General features: G+C 41.3%; 1 protein-coding gene across 50 annotated transcripts in view; it reads left to right on the top strand.

Moving 5' to 3' along the window:
- The window catches only part of Ppp2r2b (protein phosphatase 2 regulatory subunit Bbeta), a 294,937-nt gene that overhangs the window by 105,252 nt on the left and 163,137 nt on the right, over window positions 1–26,548 (top strand). For 18 of the 50 annotated variants that reach the window (XM_076555156.1, XM_076555177.1, XM_076555175.1 and 15 more), the window contains 2 exons: window positions 17,167–17,304; window positions 18,459–18,531. The exons of 21 other annotated variants lie outside the window; for them this stretch is intronic. In XM_076555156.1, coding sequence (XP_076411271.1) covers window positions 18,525–18,531 — 7 coding nt within the window. In that variant the 5' untranslated portion in view covers window positions 17,167–17,304; window positions 18,459–18,524. Of the gene's footprint in view, window positions 1–17,166; window positions 17,455–18,458; window positions 18,532–26,548 lie in introns of all 50 variants that reach the window. 11 more of the 50 variants (XM_076555155.1, XM_076555147.1, XM_076555154.1 and 8 more) reach the window with 4 other exon arrangements.

Genomic DNA, 26,548 nt, shown 5'->3' with positions numbered 1-26,548 from the left:
TGTTGTATTGTTGACTTCAAGGGATGTCACTTAACAACCTGATACATGTGCCTGTTGTGAAATAAGTCACAGTCATGCTAATTAATGGATCAAATTCCTTCCCAGAGTTAACAGTTCCTTTGCCTAGGTGTGTGGGTGTGTGGTGATTGGCACTTATGCTCTCTCTGCCTGGCAGATTTCAAGCCTGGAGTTCAGTGGTGTTAATTACCATCATATTGCTGTTCGTTATCCTTCCAGAACATATCCATCCTGCATGACTGACATTTGGTACCCTTTGACTCACAGTTCCCCCATTCCCTGACCCCACTAAAGCCCCATGGGCCCTTTTTATGAGTTTAACTATTTTCTGGATTATTTATTTATTTATTTGTGTTGGGGGGTTGCAATAGAATCTCACTTTATAGCCCAGGTTGACTTGGAACTCACTATGTAGTCCAGGCTGGCCTTGAACTCACAGCAATCCTCCTGAGTGTTGGGACTTCAGAAATGAGACACTACCCCCAGCTGAGTTTGTATCTCTTAGAATTTACATATAAGTAAACTTACACATATGTTATTGGAAACATCAGAATGCCTTCTTTATGTGTGTGTATGTGTGTGTGCATGCGTGGGGGGCTGTTCATATGGATGTGCATGTGTGTACCCGTGTATGTGGGTTCTATTTCTCCTTCATCTTATCATCTGTTAGTAAAAATGAGGATGCAGATATCTCTTAGAAATCAAATTTCAATTTCCTTGGAGAAGGGATCTGATTGTATAGGAGAGGAAAGGGAACAGAAACAAAAATCAATTGTCATCCCTTAGGTGATATTAGACTCCATAGCACTCCACCCCCCCCAAAAAAAGAAAAAATATCTGAGCCTATCACACGTGATACAAACTAAGAAATAGAAGCATCATAAGAAAGAAAATAGAGTATCCAAGATCCTAGGATGCCTCCTAGCTCTGATGTCTACCACTAGTCTGTAGGGATCTCACAGTGTGAGAGCAGAATGCCTGATGTGTAGTTAGCTGACTAACAGCAGTCAGGCATATGACTTTACTATTATCAGAAATATTAATATGATTTGTCTTTCATTTAGCAAACACAGAACATCTTCTCATTTCCAGCTAATCAAAGTGTCTAAAGCTGGGACTATGCAAAGCCATATTCTTTCATCATCAAATTGAGTTCCTTAATTGTTATAATTTTTCAAATCCAGCTTTTGATTATTTTTAGTTTTCTTTCAGATTGACTCCATACTCACTAATGAACTATCATATCGAGCAATGGGGGAGCAATTCCTATAATCTGTTCTCCTCCAATCTGCCTTCCCATGCTAATGAGAAGTACCATGGAGACATCCGCCATTAGTACACATAGACTGGTATAAATCATGGACCATGGATCATTGAGCATCTTTGTTGTAAAACAAATGGCCTGTGGTCAGTTAATCATACAAAGAAACATCTCCAGGGCCTTCTGACTTTATTCATAACCCTAAATCTGTTTGCAGTTTTATAAACAGAACATCTGTTAAAATATGCAGAAATTACAGTTGGAGCCATTAGCACAGAGCTATAGAGATTCAGCAGTTGTATTTTTTTTCCTTAAGCCTCTGATGGTAATTGCTAGGATTCATGCTTTGCTCCCACTCTTACTGAATCTTACTGAATCTCTTTTGTTCACCCCATTCTTTTGAGTTGCAGCACTTTTAACCCAAGTCTGAAAAGTGGACATGTGTTGTTCCAGGAGCTTGGCACCGAGCCATTATATGGCATGGTAGAGTGGCTGCATCCATCCATAGCTCCTTGCAAAACTGTATATTGTGGGTATGCAGTATGCATAGCCACAAAGCAGCCAGAAGCTAAGAAGCCCTAATTGGTTTCATGTCTCTTTTACTGACCTCAGACTCTTACAGTACTGGCATTTAACCAAAAGTAAATAGACACCCCCTCCCAACACCACCACAGCTAACCTCCTTTCATGCTTGAGTGCCCTCTCTCTCTCTCTCTCTCTCTCTCTCTCTCTCTCTCTCCTCTCCCTTTTGTTACAATGTTTACTTTATTCATATTTAAATTAGCCAGATACAATTATTAACAAAGACAAAGACCAGGAAGAAATATAGCCATAGTCAGAGAATAAGATTTGATATAAGAACCTAGACTGCTTCCATCATTTAATGAGCAGGCCATTGAGGCCATTGACCCACTTAACAGTTAAGGAGGAGGAAAAACTTTCTTTGGCCATAGCTTTATTCTGCCTGGCCTAGAATGAGGATTAACAGACAACCTCTATAAGAACCGAAAAGTTCCTTTAAGGCTCCTGTGTCTATCACCTATCCCTGTGTATAAGGTGGTGTTGAGTCTCAAACCTGGTCAAGTTTGACTAAGTTTGGGGAAGGTAAGCATGAACAGATCCTTTGAAATGAGACAAGGAAACAGAGAACACTACAATGAATGACTTGGGGGCAAACTCTGGAATCAGGCAGGCATGGACTTGAATCTATGATTTCCCTTTGGGCTTTGTGTGCCCTGGAGAAAGCCAACTTTTATTTTAAAGCTGAAGTCCCCCGTCTAGAATTCGAGTGCTTTATAAAGTCATTGATAAAGTTCAAAGAACCAGTTCTAGCAAAGCAAACAGCCATGTTCCCTGCACAGTGTTATGTTCTGAGTAAATATTCATTGCTACTTAGTACCAGCACATGGTTATATCTTGTTAACAGTTGTTGAATTTTTATTATTGGTTTTCATTTTATTTTTAGACAAGGCCTCACTATAACTCTGACTGGCCTGGAACTGGCCATGCAGAGCAAGCTAGCCTCAATTTCAGAGAACTACCTGCCACTGCTTCCTGTAAACTGCACCCTAAACTGGATTAGCTGTTGATTTTAACTCCAAGAGAATATACCTTTCAAAAGTACCTTTATTACTTCAATTATAGCTTTTATTTGCCTGAGAACACAGCCCAAGTGCTTAGTGTGGTGAGTACTCTGTGTCATGTGAAGAATAATCTTCTGGTGCATTCATGGGCATAAATACTATAGAGACTGAGTTGCAGAGACCCAAACCAAGAGCTGTGGGTGCTCAGAGTAAGCTTCCTGAGGGAGAGGCAGAGAAACAGTATGAAGGCCAGCTTTACAGATGGCCTTCTATGCTGATGTGAGAAGGGAAGCAGGAAGAGGAGTCTCATTGGAAGAAGAAAAAGAAGCAAAACAAGTAACAGAATTTAAAACAAAACAAAGCAAAAAGTTAGGGTAATGTATGTGGTGGTTTGAAAGAAAATGGCCCCCAAAGGGAGTGGCACTATTTGGAGTGGGCGTGGCCTTGTTAGAGTAGGTGTGGTCTTGTTGGAGGACTATGTCACTGTGTCACTGTGGAGGTGGGCTTTAAGGTCTCATATATGCTCAAGCCAGGCCCAGTGAGACAGACCACTTCCTGTTGCCTGTGAGTCAGGATGTAAGAACTCTCAGTTCCTTCTCCAGCACTGTCTGCCTGCATGCTGTCTTGCTTCCTGCCATGATGATAATGGACTAAACCCCTGAACTGTAAGCCACTCACCCCAATTAGATGTTTTCCTTTATAAGAGTTACTATGGTCACGGTGTCTCTTCACAGCAATAGAAACCCCAACTAAGACAACATAGAAAAGGAAAGAGCCAGTTTGCCTGCTGGGAAAATAAAAGAGAATTGTGTGGTGAAAGCTTGAAGCACCAAGTCCTCCAAGAAGGTGGGAGTGGTACTAAAAATGCAAAGTCCCTAGAGAGATTAAAAATAAAACAAAAGTCTGTCTAGGTTAGAGTAATCCTGGGATACTGGAAGAGGAATGTGGGTGTGTCCATCTCCCAGGCTGCACCTGAGACGGGTTGAACTTTCCTTTGGTGTCTGTGGTGTCTGTTGGCTCTTTGAGGGCATCACAGTCTCTTGTCAAGCTCTTCACTCCAGGAGCTAAACCTACATTTCAAGGCAGCAGCTTTCTGCCACGTCAGGAGGAAAATTGCACTGTGTGTCCTGAGCTGCTATTAAAGTGTCAGGCTCCGAAACAAACAAATAGAGATAACACAGAGAAGGATAATGTTTTAAAATTAGGTTCTCGGGAGTGCCCCTTAGTGTAGAGCTCACAGGACAGCCACTGCCTGGTCAATAAACTCCATTTGATGGCAGTGACATGCTTAGCTGCTGGGAGCCTGAGGTGCACAGCAGAGAGATCCCTTTAAGCACAGAGTTCAAAATATATCTTGTTATATTCAGCGTGGATGCAGCTTCTTCCAGCTTTCCAGCACTTAAGAACATTAATCCCTCCAGAGACCTAAAAGACTGGTGTTATTGTCCTGTTGCTAAAAATAGAGGCTGAGGAAAACAAAGCAAGGGAATGCCTTTGAAAAATTAGGGCTGTGAATTCAGTATACACAGACCCACTTTGTAATACTCTGGTACACACAAAACTACTGCCTAATCAAATACACACAAAACCACTGCATAATCAAATACGCTGTGTAAATACCCAGAGGTTGTTAGTGGGGTGGCTTGTACAAATGAAAAAATTAGCAATAGTGGCATGGATGTGTTTTAAAAAGCAATTATTTGCTTTATATGATAGGAAAGATCCACAGATGGGGCACCCTCAACTCCTTGAATATCACATAAGCTGAAGCAGCATTGTAGTGTCTAGCAGAGACTCCTGTGTTTGGTCTGAGACAATGGACCAAGGCCTGTCATTGCATAGACCACAGTGAAACCACTCCAGTGCAGTGATAGCACAACAGGAATACTGGAGGCTGACAAAGGGCTGATGCTCAAATGCTTTGGGAAGTGTTTAACCAGCATGCCATCTCTTCCATGGAGGATGCAGATCCCTACTGGACGAGAGAGCTGATGAGGCGCAAGGTAGGCAACAGCGACCTGACAGAAAGCCTGTGTATCCTGGCCAGACTCGGAAGCTGTGAGGCAAAAAAATGCCTTTTGGCAGTTGTATCTAGGAATACAGGCTTTCTGAGTTCTCTACCCGGGACTTGTAGATGAGATTGCCAACACTGTACATTTGTGTGTTCATTCAGCAAAGCACATCTGGATTAATCATTAGCTATGGGCCAGCTCTCTGCTATGACATTTCCTGGAGATACAGTGTAATGTACCTCAATGGAAAGCCTCTTACTTGACTCTGTTTCCTCTAGGCTACCAGACATAGTACATGGCATGTCAGACGTGATAAGATGATACACTCAAAGAAAGAGAATGTTGGCCCCTCAGCCACCAGAGCAGGCAGATGCCAGAGAAAATGGTATTTCATTTTAAAATCCAAACTTGTCCCCTAATAAGAATCATGTTGTACCTAGTAAGGCCAGGTGGGTCACTTGGTTTGCCTACTCGATCCTTTATGATGACTGTCTTCGATGGTGAGCTAGCTGGGAAACAGATGGATACAGACTTAGAAGCATGGGAAGAGATCACCTGAGCACGCTAACCTCACCAATGCAAACAGACCCATCATGAAGAGTCCCTGTGTCTTTAACACTGTACCTCTGAAATCCTCCCTGGATTTCAGTTCATTGCTAGGTGGTATGGACAGTGTTCTCATCATTGGTGCATCATCCTGTGAGTCAGCAGCAAACCTCAGTGCCTGACTGGCTGCAATGGCCAAGATGCTTATGAGGCAGTGTTAGGCAGCTGAGTGTAATAGTGAAGTGCAGAGTGGCAAAAAAATAGTGCCAGATTATGTGCACAATACGTCTCTACCCTGTTGAGGATACGTGTAGATGGAATGGTTGTGTGCTGTGACTCTTAGCTGTTTTATATGCACTATTCTATTTAATCTTTTTTACGTTGCAAATCGACTATTTTTATTGATATACAATTGATCAGAATTGTGTAATCCAGAGGTATGCAACTGGATGGTTTGAAATGCCATAATTCAAGGTAAAGTGACACAACTATCAGATTAACAAATCCATTTTCTTTTATAACTAAAACTTGAAGGTATTTTGTTTGTTATGTATGTGTGTGAGGGAAGGAGAAATATTTAACCTCGGCTCTTCAGAAATGTTAAGTATAAAACACATCTTGATTAACTATCATCTCTATCAAGACCATTAAGTCTCCTGGATTTGTTCACTTTAAATGAGTGCCAATATCTCCCCATCTCCCTCATCCTACCCACCTGATTTCCTGGTAATCACCCTTCTCTCTGTTTCGCTGCCTTCAGCTTTAATAAATTTTGCAGATAAGTAAGATCATGTCACATTCATCTGTGTCTCTCACTTGGTGTAATATAGATTCTAGATCCATCCACATTATTACACATAGTAGAATTTCCTTCGTTAAGGGTAAATAGTATTCAGTGGTGTGATTCATGTTGTCTGGATCCATTCATCTGTAATACCCATTGTTTCCCTGTCTTGACTATCATCAGTCATAGACATGGGCATGCACATGACCCCTCAAGTGAGAGATGTTATGTCTTTTAAGTACATACCAGAAGGACATTCATGTCTAATCTTAAGTCCTCATGAGATGAATAATTTCACTAGTTCTGTTTTACAGATAGACATGAGTAACTTGCTCCCAACCATGGAAACCAGAAGGCAACATCTTAACTTCTTCAGGGGACAATATTTAAATGCTTAATGCAGTGCAATTAAAATAATACAGATTGTTTACAGATAGATGCTTGGTTGAATGAGAAATCACTCCTTTTTCATCCCTGTATTTTCACTTGCACAAAAATTGGGAGACTGAGGCAATGGGATCACTATGAGTCTGAGGCCTTCCTGTATTATACAGCATGATTGTGCTTCAAAAAAAAAAAAAGAAAGGCCAATAAATAAGTAAGTAAAAAAAAAAAATACAAGTGACAATCAAATAGACATAAGTTAAAACACACATTATCTCAATGTTATTGTTTTCACTGCTGAAACAGCCAAATGCTAGTGAAATCATCACTTAAGAATTTCAATATGATTGGAAGAATAAAAGTTAAGCTCACTGAGGTTGCTATTTAAGCATTTGATGAGTCAACAGACTCTAACTGCTACTTTAAAAATGGTTCATAAAATCAACTGTGTGTATATATGTGCACATGTATATATACATAACCTTACTAATACATTGTGTACTAAATTATCTATATTACTTTCTGTTCTCTTAATTGACTCATAAACATTGAACAAAATTTAAAATTTTATAAGAATCTTTTAATCGTCGAGATATGTGCAGTATAGAAAGCTGGCCTGATAGTATTTGTGTTTTACTTTGTAAAGCTTAAAGTGCTTTAGATCTTGAGTCCTGAAAGTACAGTATGGTTCAAATAATAATTAATTATTGAACAATGGTAATGTGTATTACCTGTGACTTTGAACCTTATGCTCCATGCCTTTAAATATTTATTGTCACCTCTAAAAATATTATACTACCTTATTTAAGTTGTAATGATACAATTTCAGGGTATAAATATTCCAGTGTGGTGCCTGGAATTATAAATTTCTTTATTGCAAAATTCTGGAAACAGTAATAAGTGAATGTGGTAATAACTATAATGTAAAAAGGGTCTAGTGAGTTCGAAACTACTGCTGTCTACATTTTCTTGATTTCAATCCCATTTGTGTTTTCTTTCTTTGGGTTTTGCTTTGAACTGCTTGAAATGTTTTACTTACTTATTTTGGCAGTGCTCAAGTTTAGTCCCTCACACACTAGCCAAGTTCTGTAGCCCTGAGCCACAGGCCCGCTCTTCGTGTGCTCTTTTTCATGAGTACGTATCTGTTTTTTAAATGATGGTTTCTTTATGACATTTTCATAGCTGTGGATCGGACCCTCCACTCATAGTCACCCTAGTGTGTGTGTGTGTGTGGGGGGGGGTGTGACATTTTTTTTGTCCATTCATTTGTTGATGTGTCTAGTTTGGTTCCATATCTTGGCTACTGTGAATAATTTTCCTTTTGTCTTAGGATTTTGCTGTGATAAAGCATCATGACCAAAGGCAGTTTGTGGGGGGAACTGTTTATTTCAGCTTGTGCTTCCACACCACAGCCCATTATCAAAGGAAGTCAGTGCAGGAACTCAAACAGGGCAGGAACCTGGAGGCAGGAGCTGATACAGAGCCTTGGAGGAGTACTACTTACAGCCTTGCTCCCCCTGGCTTGCTCAGCCTGCTTTTTTATAGCATCCAGGACCACAAGCTCAGGTATGGCACCACCCTGAGTAAGGTGGGTCTTCCCACATCAATCATCAATCAAAAAAACATCCTACAGACTTGCCTACAAAGCAATCCTATTGAGTCGTCTTCTCCATTAAGATTCCTTCTTCCCAGAAGACCCTAGCCCATTTCAAGTTGACAGAAAAAGTAACAAGCACACTTCGATTACATGGATGGGCAAGTCTCTCTATTATAATCTGACTTAGATTCCTCAAGGTGTATATCCAGGTATGGGGTAGTTGAGCCAAATTGTTCTACCTTTAACTTCTTGTGGAAACTTCATACTGATTCCCACTGTGGCTGCACCAATTCTATCCCATTTGAACACATCCTAATGAAAACAATAACTTAGATGAGTCAATGGTTTTTGGAAAGAGATTCTTCAATTAAACTGAAACTATAATATCAATGTATGATTAGTCATATTATTTAAACAGAGAATTTGAAAGGGCTATTTTCAAAATCTTAAATAGAAACAAAAGTAATAAATGCAGAAGCATTTGGAAATGGTATTTGGTAGAGGCAGAAGATTCTAACCAAATTAGGAGCAAATAGTAGCTATTTTCCCCATGTTTTTCTGGATTTATCCAACTGTCCAATTACAGGAGTGATATGTGGGTTTCTGAGCATTTCTGTACTTGTTTATTTGAAGAGAGCTAAAGAAGTAGGCATTCACAGCAACCCACTTTATTTACAGCTCTGCTTTGCAGTTTATGACAAAGAAGGGCCACTTGCAGGCTTGCATGAAATGCTATGATGCTCTGCCATCCTCTTCGATAAAGACATCTGACTAAGCTTGTCTCCCCACTGAGACATGCAGGGTGTAACTTTCCTACACATGCTAGTTTTTCAGTCAGTGCTTAGTGTTTGAGATGCGGTGTTCAAAACCATTTCATTTACCAATATGAATGCATATAAGAGTTAGAACAATTTTAGTTTAAGTAGGAAATTGATTTTGGTTGGCGAAAAAGACTGAAGATGTTTATCAAGCACATCAAACTAGTTGCCCTACCTAAGCTACCGTCATTAGCCGTGTTTGGATGTCTCCTTTCTGTCACAGTCTGAACTGTGAGTGCTCAGTTGAATTAAAGTCTGAACTTATCAGTCCATTGAAGTGGAAAGTTCTCAAACAAAAGCAAATCAAAGTATGGTCATATTTCTGAAAAAGATGTTTAGAATTTCCCAAGATGCAAATCAAATGACATTCCAAACTTCTACCCAGTATCTTCTAATTTGGATCCAAAAGAGTGGTCACCTAGGAACCTTAATCTTACAGCAAGGTCCTTAAGGGGATCTGATGAATGTGAGGACCAGGAAGCACATTAGACCCCTTGTTTGTGGGTTTGCCCTTTGCCTGGCATAGGGTCTGCAGGATATTTAACATTTATGGCGTTGTTTTGATGAGGAATCAAATTGATTCGGGAAACTGAAAGATTCTATAAAAATTCTGCTTACCTTTATTTTTATTTACATGAGAAGGTGGGGCCAGCATACGAGCTACCAGTCAAACCTGACAGAAGGCTTGAGGAAATGGACTTTTCTCGTGTATTCATTCTAAGAGTTGAAATGTTTATCTGTCCAGTCTTTTAGACCACTTAAAGTGATGCTTATGATGTTGTTCTTGTGTGTATGCCTCATGGGGCTTTGGGGGGTATGAATGTGTGTGTGTGTGTGTGTGTGTGTGTGTGTGTGTGTGTGTGTGTGCGTGCGCGCGGCACGCGCGCGTGCGTATGTGTGTTATGTGTGTTGATCTTGCTATGGAATAAGTGTCATGCTCATCTTCCTTAGCACAAGCGTGAACCTGCACCACCACGGACCGTTGGACAGGCTGACATTTGGTTTATAACCTTATACCATCTCATACCCTAGGCAAGCTGCAGGAGTCACACATCAGGGCTCTCCTGTAGTATAGACCTTTTTTAGTTCTGAATTTTTTTTAACATTACAGTTGTCTAAAACACACCGTGCTGGGCATGGCAGTGTGTGCCTGTAATCCCAACACCAGAGAAGCTGAGGCAGGAGGATTCTCACTTTGATGCTCACCTAGGCTGCATAATCAGACCCTATTTCAAAACTAAATTAAAGAGAGGGAAAAGGCCAGCCAACTAACCAACCAACTAAACCAAAACAGCTAGTTTTTGTTTGTTTGTTTTCTGAAAACTTTTAAACTAAAATCACATGGAAGAATGGATTTTGCCGCCTAGAAATCTCCACAACTTTCAGATCTGTAATTTTCAAACATGTGTTGTATTAAAGCAGCAGTCAATTCCTGCTTTGTTTTGTATGTTATCATTCATCTTTAGTTTGACATGTTCCATGAATGACACACTGTGATGATGTTTGTGGTCTTTTTAAGCATGCAAGTGCACTGCTGCATAGTGATTGTTATTAAAACTGGGGGGCCCAGTGTGGTGGTCCATAGAAATAAACTTAGCACTTGGGAAAGCTTCCTTTGATCTGAGGGTAGCCTGGGATTTAGATTGTGTTTCGTATCAGCCAAGGATACAGAGTGAGACCTGTTTTTAACAGATGTCCTATACAACTTAGAAATTCAAAAGGACGATAGCTCAGGTAAGGCTGGATCCAGTCTTTGGGTCTGTGTCCCTGGGTCAGCCCTCTCTCTGCTCCGCTCTCAGTGGATACCTGGCAGCCAGTCTAGGCTCTTAGCTTATGGCATGAAGTTGACCGCCGCCGCAGTGTGGTACTTCCCATCTTTGCCGTCAACCATCAGGAAATGTCTCCTACCAGCAGTGCCGTTTACATCCCGCTCCTTCCCACTCCTTCCTTCATCCATCCCTTGCTTCCCAGTAAGATGGAGTCAATGATGTTCACCAAGATAGAGTTCTGTCCGACAGAGGAAGTGAGTGTGAGAACGAGGTAGGTGGGGGTGCGGAGACTGCTGGCAGAAAGGGGGAAGACAGGCAGCGTTCTGGGGTAATAGCAGTGAGTGCATGTTTATTGAGTTAAATGTGGTAGCATAAGGTTTGGGGATTCAAGCCAAAATAACAGATGGAAGAGCTGATGGATTCCTTCATCCAGCCAAGAAATGGAATACCGTCTGCAGAAGCACAGAGGTATGAACGTGTTTGACATGTTTGGAGAGCTTCAGGGAAGGGGTGTGGAAGGGCAAAGGGCGTATGTGGGGCTGGTCTGCCTAGGGCAGCAGAAGCCTGGACCTAACTTGTATTCATCCAAGGTAGATTTTTTTTTTTAATGCCTGAAACAATCACTTTTCCAGTGGACATAGGCCATACAGATTAGCTCAGGTCTGTAACACACACACACACACACACACACACACACACACACACACACACACACCACCAGATGGAACTGAGAGAAAGGAAAAATGATTTTCTTAAGAAAATAGTGGAGAATTAAGACTGAGGAGACCCAAGAAGTAGAACAAGATTGGTGAGTCTCAGAATGGACTGATGGGCCAAGATGGACACACTTTTCAGCTTCTGTGATATTTGGTGAGGTGGTGACTTTGCATTTCCTTGGGTTCACGTAAAACACAGATCTCACACCTAAGGGAAGAAGAAATAGTTTATTCTGTGCCAAATATGAGTGACAGTGGTCCAGGAACAGATTCAAGCTGCCCTGAATGATGCATTCTGTCATGGAAGTGCTTATGTGCACATCTACAGTCATGGAACAAAACTCATAAATCAAAGCATTGGTAGGGACAGCAGCAAGGCAGGTTACAGCAGAGTCGGGGGACTTTGAGATGTGTCCAATGACAGTCTTAGCTTTCCAAAAGTTTGTCATGGTCATCCAAAGGGATGTTAGATTATATACAATAAATGGATATAAAAGGGACTAACGATAGTCCCAGATAACTTCAGGTTTAGATTTGCACCATTCCAACTCTCCAAACCACGCGGTTCTAATCACTCTATCAGCTTTGTAGAATCTTGAACACAGGTGTGACTTTTTCTTCCTTTTCTTTCTTTCTTTTTTTAAAAATTATCTTCAGCTCTCATTGCCACTTCTTTTAAGAAAGATCTGATTGTCATACTCACCACTTTTGGGGTTCTATATCTGTGCTTCCAAAGGACATGAGCCAATTACAGGTCCACCAGGCTGGTGGTTGTGCCTGGTCCATCCTTCTGTCACAAGTACCCTAACTGTGCCTTGTCTTGTATTTCATCTTCCTTGGCAGGGTTTTGGGTTTTGTTGTTGTTTTTACTGGAATAAACAGTAAGCTAAAGATGAACAACTTCAAATCATTGTGTGTGACACTCGTCCTCAATGCTTTTCTCTTGGATCTAATCAGGAAAAAAAAGGGGGGGGAATTAATATTTGAAGGCTGGGGTCTACTTCAAGTCCCTTTTATTCGGTTTCCGCGAAATGTCACCTCACACCTTCCTTCTTCCTCTCGTTGTAAGGAAGAATGTGGACGTTCTTAATACTTCACTCTTGCTGGTTTTATGAAGTGAAACTGAGGGCATCAAGTAGGCATGAGAAAACCAGGGAGCCTGAGGCTCACCCTGATGCTCTGCCTTTGGGGGAGTCCTCAGGCACTGTTATCCTGGGCTCTGAGCACAGGAGTCCTCCTGGGTGGAGGGAGACATCAGTGTCTTTCTTCTCATCCTGTGCTCCATCGTTGTCATGTGCTCATCTCTCTCTGCAATGATCTCAGTTGCCTCGTTGGCGTAATTAAGTACTCCCGATGCTCCTGCCCCAGTTTCTAGAGTGTGGCTAGGGAGAGCTGCCCTTGCTGCGCCAGCCCCCACACCAGCATGTTTCCTCATTAAATCATGCATATGCTAATGAAGTGTGAAAATCAGCCAAATAACAACTCTTTCTAATCACTTGAGGTCCCAAGAGCAAAGGGGATCCCCCCCCCCCGACCCGCCGCCTTCTCTTAATTTTGGGGAGGTGGTTATGATTTTCAAGCCAGTCAGAATCACAATTCTCCAATGTTTTCCCCCTCCCATTTCTTTTTAGCTGAAATGAGGGTAATTGGCATTTTTGCTTCCACCTCAAGTGAGAAGAGTCTTGGAAAAACCAGTGACCCACTGTGCCCTTTTCATTCACATCTGGGGCTAGATAATCCCTAGTTTTACATTAACGTACAGAGCCTTCCCTATGGGCAATTAGCCAGACTACATTATTTCCTGCCCCCTGGAGGGCCAGTGTTTAAGAGCTTTCCCCCCAGAGATGGTGCATGTCAAGGCCCTTGTGTTGTGATTACATTTTACCTTTGCGTCCCAGCCAACTTCCCAGCATCCTTGCCAGTCTATCCATTATCCTTACAGATGCTTCTCTGGTTGCCTCATCCAACCCCTGCTTCTCTGTCCCAGACCCCGCCCTCCTCACCATCACTTACCTACAGCTGGCCCACAGGTGGATCGTTTGCACATAGGTCTGCCCTCTCCCAGGAAGGCTAGCTTCTGCTTCTCCTTCAGATCTCAGCTCAGCAGCCACTCCTCAAAGAGGCTGATGCTGACAACCTGGTTAATGTGGAACCCCATTCCTTTCTATTATCTTACACTACTCACCCTCTATCCCTGTCACTGATAGAGCCCATTCGTTAAAGGCAATGCCTCTCTCTCTCCTTGAGCATAAGGGAGCTAGATTGCCCTGCTTGCCACAGTATCACTAGGGCCCCACACATGCCTGGCACTGAGTAAGTAAGCGCTCAATAAATATCTACGTAAGCCAATGATGTCCTGTGCACTTTTTCAAGTAGTCTCATATTATCGTTTGAGGTCGTATTTCTCTGGCCATTTCACCCTGGTCTGTCTACTCCAAGAAAGACCTTCCGGCATTTACAGTTGTTTTTCTGTGTTGAAAATTCCCCAGAGTTATATTTTGAATGCTGGCCATATCCCATGACAGCAACAGATTTGATGGTAGTATTTTACTGCGAGTTTTCTGGACACTGGTGAGAGCTTACCTCACACACCCCATCAGAGGAGTCTCCTCTCCTCATCCATTTGCTCCTGGAGTTCCAGCTGTTCTTTCCCTCATTTACACACACTTCACCCAAATCCTCCTCCCTTTTCCTCTGGCTGGACAAAACTCAGCAGGTGCCCCCAGCTTCCACCCCGCAGAGCTACACAGAAGCCTCCCGACCTAACAACAGCTCCTTTCTGTTCCTCAAGCATACTCCTTAGGGACATGAGTTTATTCCAACACATTTGAATGAATAAATCACCACATAGATGTTATCTCAGTCCCAACTGATCTGAGCCTTCCTTTCGCCATATCCATTTATTCAACAAATATTTATTCATGTGTGTGCTGGATGCTTGGGACCAACCATGAGCAATACTGCTCTTCCCATCCTAAAGTCTTCAAAAGAAACAAAAGCAGTGGATTGGTGAGTGCAGGGATTGGTGAGAGCCAGCCTGGAACAAGAGAGGCATGTAGCTGGTGTTAGCTGTGTCCAACTGCAAAGCCAAAGGCTGTCTAAACACACCCTCTACCAGAGCACTGAGAGTGCTCTCCCAGATGACCCCAAACTGTACTGTGGGTTGTTCTTTACAACTTCAGTCTCCCTATTTAGAGAGCATTTACTGCTGGGTTTTGTTGTTTGTTTGTTGTTCTGACCAGGGTGTGTGTTGAGGAGAAAAAGAATGTGCTAGCCGGGTGTGGAATTCACCATCATCTCTAACACTTAGACAAAAAGCTTGAAGTGGGCTGTACTTAAGAGTCTCAGAGGAATTGCTTTCTTCCCCAGGACACAAACTACAGTCAGACCAATAGAAGCCAGTGTGCACCTAAGCAGTAGCATTAGAGATACTAGCACAATAGCCTAGAGAAGGAAGGAGAGCTGGTTCTTATTACTAGCTGGGAACACAGGGTACTTACTACCTTGTCTGGTTCATTTCAGGATGGCTTTCTAGAGCCCCGATGGGACAGAGCCCAGCATTTGGCTTCTTACCTCACTGTGTGTGTGATTGATTGATTGAATATTTTTTTTAATTTTATAAACTTTGTTATTTGCTGTAGAATATTATTTTAGGATGTGTTACATTTGTTTATTTTGTGGAACATTTGTTTAATGATGCAAAGATATGTCGCATTCTTTTATGTTGCACGTGTTTAACTCTGTGAAGCTCTGTTACTTTGTCTGCCTAAAACACCTAATTGGTCTAATAAAGAACTGAATGGCCAATAGCTAGGCGGGAGAAAGGATAGGCAGGACTGGCAGGCAGAGAGAATAAATAGGAGGGGAAATCTTGGTAGCTGGAGATCAAGGAGTGAGAAAAGAAGGGACCAGCCACCCAGCAACACAGCCAGCCATGGAGTAAGAGGAAATGAAAGATACATGGAAATAGAGAAAGGCAAAAGCCTAGAGACGAAAGATAGATGAGGTAATTTAAGTTAAGAAAAGCTGGCAAGCTGGGCAGTGGTGGTGCATGCCTTTAATCCCAGCACTCAGGAGGCAGAAGCAGACAGATCTCTGTGAGTTCAAGGCCAGCCTGGACTACAGAGCAAGTTCCAGGAAAGTCCCCAAAGCTACACAGATAAACCCTTTCTCCAAAAAAAAAAAACAAACAAAAAAAAAAAAAAACAAAAAAAAAACCATACAAACAAAAGAGCTGACAAGAAACAAGCCAAGCTAAGGCCGGGCATTTATAAGTTAAAAAAAAAAATTCTTGTGTGATTTATTTGGAAGCTAGGTGGCTGACCCCCCCCCCAAAAGTAGAAAGCCAAAGAGTTAAAAGTAAAAACAACCAACAGCAATTATATTTTTAATGCAAATGAAAAAATGACACACAAAAGTTAACCAAGTTTGGATGAGTCAGGAAAGAGGCTATAAAGATAATTGCTTTTATAGTTCTGGTTCTCTCATATTTTTTCATTGTGATGGTAAATAAGTGCATAAAAATTTATTTGATAGTGAAAAGTGTGAAAGCCAATGTGAAGCTCCACAGCTTCCATTTCAAATGACTGCTCTAACTGTACAAAAGTTTATTGGGATGTATAGATTTGACCTCTGGTTAATTTTGATTGCTTAAAAAATATATTTAGTGGGGGCTTATGCCATGGCATATGTGTGGAGGTCAGAGGACACTGGCAGGAATTGGTTCTCCTACCATGTGGATCCCAGGGATCCAACTCATTGGCAGCAAGGGTGTTTACTTGATGAGCCAGCTCATAAGTTCTGATTGGTTGACTTAATAGTTCACAGATGTGGTGCATCATTGAAGCATGTCCCTATCATTTCTGTCAAGATTTGACTTAAGGATGAAAAAGAGGGGCTGGGAACATACACAAGGAGTCCAGTTCCACCCAACTAACATAGAATTGAGTTGACAAGATTTTAAACTCAGTCAGGGCTGGAATTCAGAGGGCTTTCTGTATTTTTCAAAAGTATTGGCATTTGAGGTGTAAACTGAAAGTAAAAAGCTTTAAGTGTTAACAAATGTCCATGAGTCCCTCTTCTTCTGAAGATATGGCTGTGTGTCCTCAGTGATAGGCAGGTTCTTCATGGCTACAACTGGCTGGAATGGGGCCATGGGGATCTTCCCATATAGATCATTAGGGGAATTCCAAACTGCCTTATTCCAACTGGAGCCTGTTCCACCTATGGAAACTACCTACCTAACACCTGAGTTTGAAACTCTGCACACAGGTTCAAGAGTTGCTATAAGTACTGGTTATTTGTTTGATTTTTCAACAGACCTCCAATTAAAATGTTATGTCTGCTACTCAAGTACCAAGTTGCCCTGAGTAAAGCCTTGACCTCCCTATGCTCCCATTTGTCCATCAGCAAAGTGGAGAGTTACCATAGGAACAACTTTTTAGTGTTGCCATGGATGAGCAAGATAAACTCTGAGAAGCATTGTATAGAATGCTTTGCAAAAAGCATTGAGCAAATTGTAAGCGTGGGGAGAAAAGCTTCCTGGGGTTCAAAAGAAAACATGAGGTCCTGTCTTTTATTGTTTTCCATACTTTGTCTCTTTCCCTGATTGGTCTCTAATAGAGAACCTGTTAGGTTGTGTTATACTCAAATGTGTCTTCCTTCTTTTTCTCTCTTAGTTTGGAGGGCTGTGGGGAGAGACTGAGAGAATCACATGCTCTCCAATGACCAAGAAGCATTGCCTTGGGTGAGAGGAGAAAGCAGTTAATAGGAAGCAGCAGTTATGAACTAGGAACGCACAGGACCCAGAGGGTACTGTAAGTGTCTTCTATCACCTGTGAGTAGCTCAGTCTCAGAAGAGCTCCTGGCCTTGGATGGTGGTTCACACAGGTGGACACAGAATCCCAAGCTAAGTGTTCCTGGAAATGGTAGTGTCTTCCTAATCAGAACATGGGACGAGTAGGAAGGTACCAACTTTAAAACAGTCTCCTGGTTGGTTTTGAACTTGAAAACCTAGATGAACCACACTCTACATTTCAAGCAGCATTGTTATCATATGTGCCCCAGAAAAGCAAAGGAGTCTTGACTCTAGAGCTGTCTTCAGGCTGAGAAATGACCCTTGAGACAAGAGCATTATGGTAGTTTCCACATGCTCTAGACAATTCATTTTCTGTGTGCTTCTGTGTCTGTGATAATTGATCCTACACTTTCATGTCCAATCCCCTTTTGTTCTAAGTTTATTTCTACCATATGTGTGTGTCCAATCAAAAGCATCATAGCATTTTAAGTTTGTTTTATCCTGAGCCTACAAGGGAACTGACAAACTTAAAGTTAACAAAAAGAAACCTTCCCTTGTGAAGATATCGATCCAGCTAGAAAAAAATGAGCAGCGTTATATGGGGGCTGGGAGGTGATGCTCAGAGTGGAGTCCAGGGCTTCTTGGATGCTAGGCAAGTGCTCTGCCACTAAGCCTGAGTGATGCTGGAGTATACTGAGGTAGAGATGAAAAGAAATTGTGCTCATACAGGCTATCATTTAAGTAGCATTTCCAATAGTAAAGTTAAGAGCGAACCATGATGAGCTTGGGTCCATATATTTAGAGTATCAGGTCTAGATGATGTTAGTTCTCATTGGCCATTAAAAAGAAGTGATCATTTCTACTCGAAATGTGAAAAGGGTGTTTCAGACTGTGGCAAGGGAAATGCCCACTGCTCCCAAGGAGCCTTTCTATAAATCCATTTTCACACCAGTGCTATGATGTTGGCATTGTCCCTACTTAATTAAATTAGGTCATAAAGAAGCTTCATTCGCAGCAATATTTCAGTGTGATATGAAACACCCTTGACTTAGTAATGGTTACATTTATTTTACAAATGCATATAATCCAGGTTTTTTAGATCACGGAAGCTGCTCACATGTCACACTTTCAGTCCTAGGTATTGACATAGATGACCTTTCTTTTTGTTTTTAGAATTGTTTACTGAGAAAACCTTTGTACATCATTCTGTTGTGTAGAGGAAACTGGAAGTTTGATGCAATGGCGGGTAGGCTGAAAAATCCCATTTTCTTATTTATAATTAAAGAAAGGGAACAAATTTTAAGTGGGGTATTCTCAGCACTTGAGGTTTTGAGATAGTAATCATTACAAATAAATTTGGTTGGTCTATATTTTCAGCTCATTAAGTACTAAAAATGCACAAACATGCACACCCAGAAAAATTACATGAACGTACTTATACTCTTGTCCTCCCAGATGATCTGCTCATATTCTGTTGTAGTTTCATATCTGCTACTGTGATAAAATGCCCTGACAAAATGGGAAGAAAGGGTTACAAGTCTAGGTTACAGTCTATCATGGCAGTGACAGCATTAGGGACTTTAAATGTCGCTCACATTATATCCACAGTCAAGAACACAGAGAAAAATTGATGCATGTATGTTTAGTACTCAGCTTGCTTTCTCTACCCATATAATTCAAGACCACTGCCTAGGGAGTGGTGATTCCCACAGTGGGCTGGGTCTTCCAGCATGAATTAACTTAAAACAATCCCCTACTGACATGCCACAGGCCAACCCAATGTGGATAGTCCCCCATTGAGACTCTCTTCCCAGGTAACTCTAGGTTTTATCCACTTGACAGTTTAAAGCTCACCCTCACACACTGTCAGTTACTACTGTTTCCTGAAGAAGCATATTCTGGTTCCTCCTGTGCCCTAATCAGACAGTACTGAAATCTCTTGGATGGGAGTGATATGACTGGTTAAAGCTTTGGGTGCTGGAAGTCTTTGTTTCCTGTTCATGGAAATCACACCTCTGAAGGGGACTTTTGCAGACATGTTTGTAATTCTGTATCTGTTGATACTTACAAAGAGAAGCACTTATCTCCAAGAAGGCCCTTTGGGGTGCTTTGTGGAAGTGTCTTGTTGGCTGTCTTTTTAAACACCATTTACAGCTTCTGACATTCATTACTATTAAAAAAAAATTTTTAAAACATGATGTTTAACTGATTAGGCAAATTGTATGCCCTTTGGAAAACTGGAGAAAATGCAAAACAGTTAAATAGAAAGTGTGAAATATTTATATTATTTAATCAGCTGAAGGGAAAGTGGTTAGTCTAAAATAAGAACTACTTAAAGTGTCCAACACAGGTTCTATGAATAGTTTTATAGAAATGTGCCTTGTTATCCTGTACCTACAGTGTTTCAGTCAAAGCAGGGTTTATATTACACTATACTTTATGCATATCCTGTAATGTTTCCCACATCACATCTTAAAGTATTTGTTTCAGTCTATACTGTGCCCCTTGAGCTGTGACTTAAACCTGGAGAGATGAGATTCTGACCAAGTGTGCTTCAGGAACAAGATCATGGATATGATGGATGTGTCCCTGAATATTCTTCTGCCACATTACTTTTTCAGTAGCTTGTAGTAACCTGTCATTTAAATGCATTTTATTTTATGCAACATTTATTCTTAGATTTTGGTTGTTTTGCTATTCACCATGTCTGTGAGTGTGCGATGTGTATGAATATGGACACTATCGTGCTGCAGTGCACATGTGGAGCTCAGAGGACCACTTGGCTGTTAGTAGTTTCCTTCCACTCTCTCTCTCTTTTGTTGTTCTCTGAAGGGTACACAATGGTAGATGACCTAAGGATTCTTCTGCATCTTCCTGCTGTCTCTCCACAGGAGCATTAGAACTATAGACATGTGCTACTTCACCCAGCGTTATACACACTGAGGATTCAGACTCGGGTCCCTGCACTTACACAGCAAGTGCTTAACCAGGAAATCATCTCGCCAGCCCTGGTTTGACAGTATTAAAGGAACAACCTGTACTTTACCTATGTATTTTGTAGGTATTTGGGGGCCGGGGAGTTCCTGAAAGAACAGTTTGACTTAGGATATTTGATAGCAATTTTGAGGAATCTTTTCCACACTTGATAAATTAGCCCATGATCTTATTATAGACACATTTTGATTCACACAGCCCCTCTGTCTCTCTTGGTTTTTGTCTTTCTATCACTCACCTACATATACATACATACATACACACACACACACACACACACACACACACACACACACATCCTTTAACTAAAGTTTAAGAATTTGGTAGTGAAGTGGCTGAGGAAGGTAGTCATCATACATGAAAAGTATGCAAAATCCATAGGTCAACTCTAAAAAATACAGGCAAAAAAAAAAAATCAAACTCTTGAGGTCTTTGGTTTTGGAATTCTCCTTTTCCTCTGCTATGATATGGTGTCTGAAATAAGGTAAAGTCTAGAGAGGATGAGCATAATCTCCCAATTATTTGAAAAGTGAGGAGTCAGTTGGATGAGCCAGCTGAAGTATCAGCTCCTGTAAGCCATCTCTTTGCATTCTGTAATGTGACAAATGGTGAGTGAGTCACAGGATAGCCACTTCAGGGGACACTTTTGGATCCCATGCTCCTTTGATTAGTCCAGGATACATGAAGAGGGTTCAGAATAGTATCCTTATTTAGGTTTGAAGCTATCCTATTAAGAACTTGAGCATCTGCAGGAACCTTCTAGTTCTCACACACAGTGGATGGAGAAGAATCAAACTGACCAAAAATTCAACACATTCACAACATCTTCCTTCCCCATTTAGTTGAATCCCAAAGTAATCATCCTTGTTTCTCCTGTTTTGTCAAGTCAGGGTGACTCCAAGTCTCCAAAGTACAGCAGTAGTTTGAGGAGGAAATGCAATTTCCATGGTAATGGGATCAAGGAATATGGATTTTTTTTCTTTAAAATTTCTGTCTTGGCCCTCAGCACAGATCACTTATGTTCAGATTTGGGGGGAAAAAGGAAAAACCTTATGCAAGTATTTAGGTAAAACTAACAGCCAGAAAGAATCTAAGATGCTCACTTGGCTTGACTTTCAGAGCTTTGCAAATGCTGTGATGGTTGTGTTCATGTAAACTGAGTTCTCGGTGGTCCAGAGGCTAACCCTGAGCATGCTTATGGAGGATAGAAGATGATCTCAGGTGTCCATCTCTTCTGCCACAGGGTATCTTCCTAGCTTGGACTCACCAGTTAGGTTAGGCTCAATGGCCAGTGAATCCCAGAGACCCTCCTATCTCCCCCTCTCAGTGCTGGGACTATAAATGTTCCACCATGCCTGGCATTCTTGTGTGAGTTCTGGGGATGGAACTTGGGTCCTCATACTTTCAAGGCAAGAACTTTACCAACTGAACTATGTCCTTAGCCCTGGTAATTATTAGATTTTTACTCTTCCCATTTTGAAGCACTGATCCCAAAGATAAGTAAGACTATTTGTTTCTCCTATGGATATAGCAAGTATATATAATACATCCAAAATAATTGTTCTTGGCTATTGAAGGAGCATGTATTTAACTCCAGTGGAGAAGTATCTACCCAATATTTCATCATTCCTTACAATTTCGCATTGATTAAAAACAATCAGATTGAACCATTCCATTTAATATTACAGCAACCCAAAAAAGCCGCCCGATTCAGTGTACAGATTCTTTGATGCTAATGGAGAACCAAATTTGTCATCTCCCAGTGAGACGTGCCTTGCCTTTATGCCCAGCTTTATGTCCATGCTGCAAGCTATTCATCTAGGAAATTGCACTCTCTAATCCAGGCATCGGACTGAACAGAAGGGAGAGAGGCACACACCTACTGTATGCAGAGCCTGTAATGCTTCCAGCATCAAGAAATCTTCATTCCTGTCTATCTCATTATGCAGCACAATCTGAACCATAAATTAAACTTGGGGATGAGACTATGACCAAGTGTGTATCTATAATGTTTATGAGCCATAAGGTCATTGCGAAAAACATCCAGGAACATAGTGGTAATAGACTGTTGGCCTCTACGGAAATTATTAATTAAATTTTATCTTCTCCCCGGCATGCTTCAGTGGCAACACTATGAGTTTTTAGACCTGGGGAAACTACACCTTAATAATAGACAGCCTTATCACCAGGCTGGCAGTCATTTAATACATTCCTTTGTCTGACACCAATCATGAACCGCAGCGTGGAATGTCAGGGTCTCTATAAATGCCAACCGCATGCCTTACCGTATGGCAGGCTCAGGGTTCAGATCTCATGATAGCAAATGTCAGAATCAACCACCAGCACAACAATCCATTTCTTGGAATCCAGATGTGAGCGTGAGTCTGTTATTGCAGTCCAGAGCCTCAGTCTCTGCGCTAACCCCCAAATAGCTGGCATCATTCTCAGAACTGAAGAGCCTGGAATGTCAGTGTTGACAGCGTCTAGATGAAGTGCTGCTTCTGAATCTCTGGTTCAGGGTTCAGACTTGACCGGGAAAAGCAGAGCTGAAATGTCATTTCCAACTATTTCCTGTGAGAGATTTTCCAGATGGATTGGCTGAGTTCACAAATTGAGTGAGGTTTTCATCAGTGTTGCTGATGTCAGACAGATGTGTTCGCTCTGCCCCCATGCTGGACCCCTACACTCAATGTATCCTCATCAGCTGGTAGCTGTTCTGAAGACCCACAGAACAGTTTGGACTCTGGCTCTGTTTTCTCATAGAGGGTGGGCCTATTCCACTAATGGGAATAACACATCTTCATGTCAGGCATGGCAGCAGGTAGAGACTATGAAAGACACATACGTATCTGATTAGGCTCTGAATTTTCGGAACCATTACTTAAACATGCCTTCTGTGGCCCAGCTATGTGTTCGGATCTACCTGCCCCTGCCTGGTGACCTTGAGTCGGTGTGCTACCTCTGTTCACAACCCTCTTTATTACTGACAAAGCTCACAACATTGACAGCCTAGAAGAGGAAAATTTTAAGAGATTGTGAGCAACTGCCAGAAAGGGATGACACCACAGGTCATCACTGCGACCAAGAACAAAACAAACACAGGAAGGAAGATAATCAGGAGGGGACCACACGGATAATAGCTGTGACATGTTTTACTCAAATTGCTTCAGAAAACACTACATACATGAGGCTGGCAGCATGTGTGGAAATCGGTCACATCTCTATCATTTTGTCAAACATGTTACGCTCATGTGCTATCTTTGGAAACTCTGGAAGCAGCAGTTATGGTCGGTCAGGAGAACTTTATTTTCTGATTTGTAATTTCATAGAAGACTCTTTCATTTTCTGGATTTTTAGGAATTAAGACAATGTGTTTCATGGGCCATGGTAAGCTCTAGGGAAATTCCAAGTCAGATGTTGATAGCAAGCAATATTTTCAGCAGAGACATCACCAGAGCAGGAGTGCAACATTATTGGAACACTGGAAACAGAAGGCTTGCCCTCACCAGAGGGAGGAGGGAGGTTGTTTAATTTGGGGAAAACTCCTGTACTGTTGCCATGGAAATTTAGACTCCTAATGAACTGAAAGATGGATCCTGATCTTGTCCCAAATCTCGACATTTGTAAAAATAAAAACAAGAACAAAAAAACTCTCCCAGGACCTTCCACTGTGTGGTCATTCAATATTTCATGAATATTTTTAATGTGGGTTCATATCCACATTCTAGTGAGTGTGTGTGTGTGTGTGTGTGTGTGTGTGTGTGTGTGTGTGTGTGTGTATGTGTTTTGCTTGTAGAAGTCGACAAGCCACAGCATGTATGTGAGGTGAGAGGACCACCCTTGGGCACTGGTCCTTGCCTTCTAACCTTGAACCAAGGACTCTTGACACAGTAGCCCAGGCTAGCTGGCCTGAGAACTGGAGAGTCTCCTGTCTCCTCCTCCCGCTTTCTTTTAGGGGTGCTGAAATTATAGACACTCATACCACTGTGTCCAATTTTTCATGTGAGTTTGGGGGATTGAAACTCTGGATATCAGAAGAGTAAAGTCCAGGCCAGCCAGGGGTACATAGTGGATGACAAGAGAACATATTCAAATAGTTTAAGCAGAAAATAGTTGCTAGGTTATAGAAGGACTACATTTTTTTTTTTTTTTTGAGAAAATGAAGACAGATTTTTGCCTCAACTTAGGAGTAATGCTCCTGACCACACTGTAAACCTCCTCCTAAAGAAGATGCTCTCGAAGCAATTAGAAAACACCACATAAGGAAGCTACCATCAGCTGCCTCTTCAGAGCCACAAAGCATTTGGAAAATGGCTGAATACTGGATCATTCCAAGGATTCATGGGAAACATATATGGACAATAATCTTCGTACTGTATAGTTGGGAAATAAGTGCTGTATTTATCCCAAAGAGCAATTTGGAAATACTCAGGAAATTCGGGCTTATATGTTTTCATGGTAAAACAAACAAATGAACAAAATTACACTCTGGCTGCTGGGCTTGAAAGGTAAGCGCTTTTATCCACAGGACCATCTTCCCAGCCTCCACATTAACTTATATATATATATATATATATATATATATATATATATATATATATATATATATATATACATTTAGACAAAATATATTCTACCTAGACAAAAATATGTCTAAATTCCATTGCAAAAAAAAATGCCACTTTCTAAGATTTACAGTTGTGTCTAGAAAACTGAATGTAAAAACAAAGCACAGTGGCACATTCCTGTGATCTCAGGTAGAGCCAAGGGGATCAGGCACTCAAGGCCAGCCTGGGCTACGTGTTAACTTTAAGGCCACCTGAACTGTATGACTTTGTCTTTCAAACAAAAAGCATACACAAACAAAAACTCTAGATGACTCTTATATCTATAATAGTGCAGTGGTATTATAAAAGTCAATAATGATACTTTAGACTTTTTTTTTGGTTTTTCGAGACAGGGTTTCTCTGCGTAGCTTTGTGCCTTTCCTGGAGCTCACTTGGTAGCCCAGGCTGGCCTCGAACTCACAGAGATCTGCCTGCCTCTGCCTCCCGAGTGCTGGGATTAAAGGCGTGCGCCACCACCGCCCAGCTAGACTTTTTAATTATATAAATATATACATGTGTAAATATATATCACATATATACACATATATATCATAAAACTTGTCATTTTAATCACTTTTGTGGTATTGGGGCTCAAACTTGGGCATTTATGCTAGGCAAATGCTTGATTTCTAAACTACATACTCCATGATCCCCAGGTTGTTTTACCATCATTGAGCTGTAAGCATTCTCTTTACATTCTGGATATTACCCTACCACCAATTATATGACTCTCAAATATGTTATCCTATTCCATGGGATTGGATTTTATTCCTAATGGTGTTCTTTCTGCATGCTTTGGTTAGGTGCGGCTTTACATAGTTCTCCTGTGTTGTACTTCTGCCTCCCCACTGTCAAGGTCATACACATTGCCCCCATAATTTCTTACAGAAATTTTATAGATTCAAACCCTTTGTGAGTTAATCCCCTGTGTATTGTGAAAAGTGAGGATCTAACTTTGTTCTTTTGAATGTAGACATCCGGCCTTCCTGGCATCTTTTGTTTGAAATGCCTTTCTCAGTGAGTTGTCCTGGCACTGTTACAGAAAACCACTGACAACGTGTGTATTTCTTTCTATGCTCTCAGTTCCATCCACAGGTCAGTATAACTTCTGTTACAGTCATACAACACCATTGTGGTTGGCATAGCTTTATAGTGAGTTTTCAATTCAAGACATACGCATCCTCCAACCTTTTTTTTTTTTCAAGGTAGAGTCTCACTTTTAAACCCAGACTCATGAGACTGCTCCTGCCTCCGCTGGCATTATAGGAGTCCCCTACTGCCCCAGACTTTGACTTTGTTCTTTTTCAAGATGGTTTGCCCATTGTTTTTACTCCCTTCACATTCCCTATGAATTTTAGGATCAGTTTTCATATTTTCACACACCAAAAAAAAATATTGCTACTGGGATCTTTATAAGGATAAATATATCACTTCAAGTAAATATACCACATTTGGGAAGTACTTATTTTTTTAAATTTCTTGTGTTTTTAATTATGTGTGTGCCTATCTGTTTATCTGTGTGGTAGTATTGCATGGGGTTGCAGGTGCCTACAAAGGCTAAGAGACTGCATTGAATCTCTAAGAACTGGAGTTGCAGGTGTTCAGAATTATCCAATGCGGGCACTGGGAACCGAGCTTAGGTCCTGTGCTAGGGCAGTGCGT

Source organism: Peromyscus maniculatus, chromosome 19 (assembly GCF_049852395.1).
Source record: "Peromyscus maniculatus bairdii isolate BWxNUB_F1_BW_parent chromosome 19, HU_Pman_BW_mat_3.1, whole genome shotgun sequence".
Taxonomy (NCBI): Eukaryota; Metazoa; Chordata; class Mammalia; order Rodentia; family Cricetidae; genus Peromyscus; species Peromyscus maniculatus.
The sequence above is the reverse complement of the archived record's forward strand: the minus strand, read 5'-3'. Positions and strand labels throughout refer to the sequence as shown.